Source organism: Notamacropus eugenii, chromosome 1 (genome assembly GCF_028372415.1).
Source record: "Notamacropus eugenii isolate mMacEug1 chromosome 1, mMacEug1.pri_v2, whole genome shotgun sequence".
Lineage (NCBI taxonomy): Eukaryota > Metazoa > Chordata > Mammalia > Diprotodontia > Macropodidae > Notamacropus > Notamacropus eugenii.
Window position 1 is genome coordinate 555,277,040 of NC_092872.1, and position 5,366 is coordinate 555,282,405.

At 48.7% G+C, this 5,366-nt stretch overlaps 1 protein-coding gene across 1 annotated transcript; it reads right to left on the reverse strand.

Annotated features, from left to right (window-relative positions):
- Positions 1-392: 392 nt before the first annotated feature.
- SOX11 (SRY-box transcription factor 11) lies at positions 393-3,379 on the reverse strand. Its single transcript, XM_072634292.1, has one exon. It carries the CDS (start codon positions 3,314-3,316, stop codon positions 1,949-1,951), a length of 1,368 nt encoding a protein of 455 aa, XP_072490393.1. The 5' UTR covers positions 3,317-3,379; the 3' UTR covers positions 393-1,948.
- Positions 3,380-5,366: the final 1,987 nt, after the last annotated feature.

Genomic DNA, 5,366 nt, shown 5'->3' on the forward strand with positions numbered 1-5,366 from the left:
GCCTCGGGTGCACTTGGGTTGGATAGGTCTGGGGAGGGGGGGAGAAGGCGGGCGAGCGGAGAGAAAAAGGAGAATGGGAAGAGGTGAGAATAGGGAGGCGGGGAGAGGGAGATAAAGAATACTACTAAGTCAATTTCTAATAAGTAGCCGAAGGAAGATGATAAAGAAACCCGGATATTATTCTCTTTCATCAATTTAGCATTTTTAAAAGTCTGTACCATCATCAAAAATGTATAGCCCTCGCCGCTCCCTCCCCCTTTCTTCCCTACCCCAGGGTTCTCTACAAGCACAGAGCCATCTCTCTAGATCTCTTGCTTCTCTTCACGAGTTAGGGGCGGACAATACGTGACACTCTCCAGCTTCACTTCCATAGAGACTATTGGCGATACGAGTTTCTATCAGTTCCAGCTGATTTATTAAAATTGTCAAGATACAGACTTTCAGCATAAAAAAAACAGGCAAGGATGTTGACAGTGCATGAGTCTGCTTTGCCATCTTTTGCTACAAAATGTGCAGATGGTCTGTACTTTATTTAGATTATATTGCACAAAATGAGAAACTTTCTTTTACTATGTGCCTTTTTTTTTTGCTAAAAATCGAGAATCCAGTTTCATACCTTCCATCTGGGGCCCCATCCACATATCACAGCGTATGAGATACATAAAGACCTACTATAATACAGTACATATACAATCTTTAAACTAAGGTAACAGCTCTGAGGTCTATATCACCATTTTCAATAAATCTTTACCTACAAATATTGAACAAATCTGAACTATAGCTGTACAAAAAGTTTTTTTTTTTTAAAACCACAAGGCCTTTAGATGCAAGGATTATTTAAAAATTTTAATCCTTTTAAAACCAGGACATAACGTACCAACATACTTGCATGCTAAAAACATAGGAAAAAAAAAAGAAATCAAAAGGGAAGAAGTGCCTGAAAGTCTTACTGAAAAAACACAGCAAGAATGTTCCCTTTTCACTGTACAAAAATACGCCTGAAAATATATTAATTTTTAAAAAAGACTGAGGTCTGTTATGTATCAAAAATGTTTCAATACCTTTTGTACTGAGGTCTAGGCTGTCTGGTATTCAATCAAGGAGGTATAAGGGAACAAGTTACAAAAAAAAGGTTGGCAAGTAGAAATCACATTTGTAAAACCATAAACAATTTGATCTGAAAAGTAAACTCTGATCTTAAGTCAGTTCACAGTTTTTTTTTTTTGTAAGCGTTTGTACAGTCTGTATTTTTTCAAGCTCCCTGCAGTTTTGTTAAGAATCGGATGCATAGAAGACATCAGTTTTCTCCCTCCAAAATAATAATAATAATAATAAAAAGTTGCAATGGTCCCTTTCGTTTTTTTTTTTTTTTAAATCAACAGTTCTGTAAGATCTCTCAGGAAAGAAAAAAAATCCACAAACCCCCTTGAGTAACAGTTGCGCGGCCAAAAGGCTTCTTTGCAGACCGTCTTCCAGACTTCAATCAAAGACCGACAAGCTTCAAACAGCGCCTTCCGGAGCGTTTCCCCCTCCCCCTACTCCCGCCCCCAGTCCCTTACGCCTTTGTTGCGATCACCAATTTCAGGGAAAAAACAAAAAACAAAAAAATACACATTTTGGGGTGGGGGGAAAATCACAACTCCAGGCTGGGTTTGGAACTACCTTGAGACATGATAAGGGAGGGGGGAGGGGAAAAGAATGTAAAAATTAAAATAAAAGACAGGAAAAATAACCAAAAACTACTCAATTTCTCTTAAACTCCACCAATTTTTTTTATCTTTTCCAATTTCTTTGCGTCATCATCATATCAACATCATGAGCATCTTCTCTTTCCCCATCATCATCATCATCATCATCATTATTCTCATTATCATCATCACGATTTCCTCGAGAACCCTGCTCCGCACTACTGGTCGAGGGAGAGACAGAGGTGCCCCCTCCCCCCTTTTCAATATGTGAACACCAAGTCGGAAAAGTTCGCCTCCAGCCAGTCCCCCGCGATCATCTCGCTCAGCTCCGGGGTACAGTAGTCGGGAAACTCAAAGTGGGAGCCCAGGCTGCCCTCGCTGAACGAATCCAAATCTTTATCCACCAGGGACAGGGATAGATTCCCCGCCGCTGAGCCGCCCCCCAGCTGCTGCTCGGTCGCCGAGTGGGGATTTTGGGAGAAATTCAAGCTCAGATCGAACATCAGGTCATCAGCCTCCTCACTGCTGCTAGAACTGGAACTGGAGGAGGAGGAGGTGGAGACAGAGCGCGAGGAAGCTGGGGACAGACTGGGCTGCTGCAGCTGCTGGGCGCTTTGCTTGGTGATGTTTTTGAAGCTGTAGTAGAGGCGGCTGGCGCTGCCGCCCCCGCCGTGGCCCCCGGCGGAGGTCGCGCCGGCCCGCACCTCCTCGTACAAACTGGCCCCTTCGGTGGATTCCGCCGAACTGCTCAGCGTGGGGCTGGCGGGCACTTTGGCGACGCTGTAGCGCCGCAGCAGCTGCTGGGCTTGCTGCTGCTGCTGCTGCTGCTGCTGCCGCCCTGGATGCTCCTCGTCCTCTTCCTCTGGCTCCTGCTTGATCCGCAGCTGAAGGTCGTCCTCATCCTCCTCGTCCTCATCCTCCTCGTCCATGAAGACGCATTTGACCGTTTTGCTGCAGCCGCCACCGCCTCCCGCGCCATTCACTTTGAGGGTGCCAAACACCAAGTCCTCGCCTGCGTAGTCCCCGTGGTGAGCTGCTTTGCCGGCTCCAGGCTTGGGGCAGGATGTGGACGAGGACGAGGTCGAAGAGGAGGATGAAGAGGTCTTCAGTTTGCTACATTTCTTGCTGGAGCTCTTGGAGTTCTTGCTGCTGCCGCCGCCACCGCCCCCGCTGCCGCTTCCCCCTCCACTGCTGCCCCCGCCGGCACTTTTCTCAGGGCTTTGGCTAGCGTTGGGTTTGGACGAAGGGTCCATTTTAGGCTTTTTCCTGGGCCTGTATTTGTAGTCGGGGTAATCGGCCATGTGCTTGAGCCGCAGCCTCTCCGCTTCCCGGATAAAGGGGATCTTCTCGCTGTCTTTCAGCATTTTCCACCGCTTCCCCAGTCTCTTGGATATCTCCGCGTTGTGCATGTCTGGGGACTGCTCCATGATTTTTCTCCTCTCGATTTTAGACCACACCATGAAAGCGTTCATCGGCCTCTTAATGTGGCCCGATGCTGTTTTGCACCAGTCCGGGTCGCTTTCATCCAGGGCCACTGGGCTACAAGCCATGAATTCACCCTCCTCCGTGTCCATCGCCTCCCGGGGCAGGTTGACCTCACTTTCCAGGCTATCTGCCTGCTGCACCATGGTCGGGCGTTGTGCGTTGCGTTAAAATCCAAAGCAACTTTCTCTTGTGCAGCAAGCCCCCTCCCCCTCCCACCCACCCACCCCCCCACCTCCCCAGGCAAGTTGCAAAGTCCTCCGTACCCCCTTTTTCTTCTCCCCCCTCCCCCCCACCCCCTTCCTCCTCCAGCTGCACACAACGGCTGCGGCGGCTTAGGCGGCTGCTACCCGCTGCGGTCTCGATGGAGGTGGAGGCGGCGGCGGCGGCGGCGGCAGCGAGATTTCTGGGCAGAGACAGGCGGAGGCGGCGGCGGCGGCGGCGGCGGCGGCAGCGGCAGCGCAGGACCCCTCTGCTCCGGCTTGAATGCGCTCCCTGCCGCAACCGCCGGACCCCAAGTACTCCCGGGCGCGCGCACTCCTTCTGCAAAAAGTTGAGGGCTCTCTCCCAACTAGTTATCAGGGAGTCATATGGGTGACATCACTCCCTGGGCCAGCCAATCGTCGGCTGTCAGCTCCGCCCAGCTCCCTTTATTAACTCCCCTTCTCCTCCCCCTTTGCCCCGCCTGCGGGGCTTCATTGGAAAGCTGGAGGTGGGGAAAAGCATGTCTAGAAATGTGTTATTTTAAAATATATGCGTCTGCTATGCATCTATGCGTTCTTTCTCAGTGCCACTGAGGCGTATGGCTCCATTCTCTATGGGCTACTCGCGGAGGTGGGTACACTAAGGCGGTCACGCCTAGAGATACTGCCCCCCACGCCAGAACCATCTCTGCTATTGTACCTAGGTCACTGAAAGATTTCTGGCCTCCGTGTGAGTCCCCCTCTTTCGCTTCTTGTCCTTCAACACTTCTCCCCCAGCACGCATTCTGTTAAGGGGGTGGGGAGGTGCGACGAAGGCGGAGGATTTGAGATGATGGGTGTAAAATCCCAGAGACTAGATTCTTTGATTTCCATTTGCCTGGTAGCATCAGGCTGGGTGACTCCAGCTTTCCCAGAGGCACTGCTGTATTCTGGTGGACATGGGCTTTCTCCGCTTCTACACAACTGAAGGTGGCGCTTTAACTCTGCAAGCTTTTCTAAAACACGTGGGGCTCTCCCCCCCATCCCCCCTTTTTCTCAAGGCAAGAAAAAAATCAATTCAAAGCCCAAGAGGCTGCATTTTCCTTCCTCCGTTTGCATATTATCTGTTTGGTCCTATTTCGCCTCGTTTTTATCCTAGATCGTGTTTGGTGGGTTGGGTTTTGTTGTTGTTGTTGTTGTTTTTGCTTTGTTGTGCTTTGCCCCTAAAATCAGAGGTTTGAGTAACGGGTAGAAGGTTTTTCTCCGGATCAATCACTCCCATCCAATCTGGTTGAAGAGAAGAAATGCTGCTTCTCCCCCACATTGGGGCTGTTGTGTCATGACAGCAGCGAACAGTGGCCCCCACCCCCTTCCATTCTTCATTTAATATCTCCTCTCTCCTCTCCCTCTCCCTCCCCCTCTCCTCCTCTACCCCCCTTCCCCACCCCCTCTCACACACACACACACACCACAAACGAGCACATATACAAAACTAAGGATCACTAATTGACAAAAAGGTAGTCAGTCTCCTGGTAACTCACTTAAAAAAAAAAGCTGAATAATATAAATCAGAGACGAAAGAGTATTCCCATCCGACCTCCAGTTGAATAGGTTTTATTGTGGGGTAGTTATTGTGTGTGGTGTGGGGGTTGGGCAGTGTCTATCAAATAAAAAAAAGGGAATAGGATCTATAGATTATGAAGCAGTCCGTTGAAATCAGTTTTGTCCATCACTTTGAAAGGCAAAATATGCCAGGATATTTCCTTTCATTTTAAAAATTTTATTTTTTTTTATTTTAGATTTCTCTAATATTACTCCACTGAATTCTTCTCTTATCCCATCGTAGCAGGGAGGTGTCACTAGGTTCCCAAAGGCCATGCCAGTGATATGAACTCTGGAATGTTCTAAAACTGAGCAGGCAGGCTTTGGCCAGTAATGGACAAAATATCCATGGATCCAACAACCAATGCAGTAGAGCCAGAAAAAATAAGTGATTATTATTTTGCTATAATAA

What these genes read in the sequence shown, in the direction of transcription:
- SOX11 (XM_072634292.1), bottom strand. Translation starts at nt 3,316, where the DNA reads ATGGTGCAGCAGGCAGATAGCCTGGAAAGTGAGGTCAACCTGCCCCGG.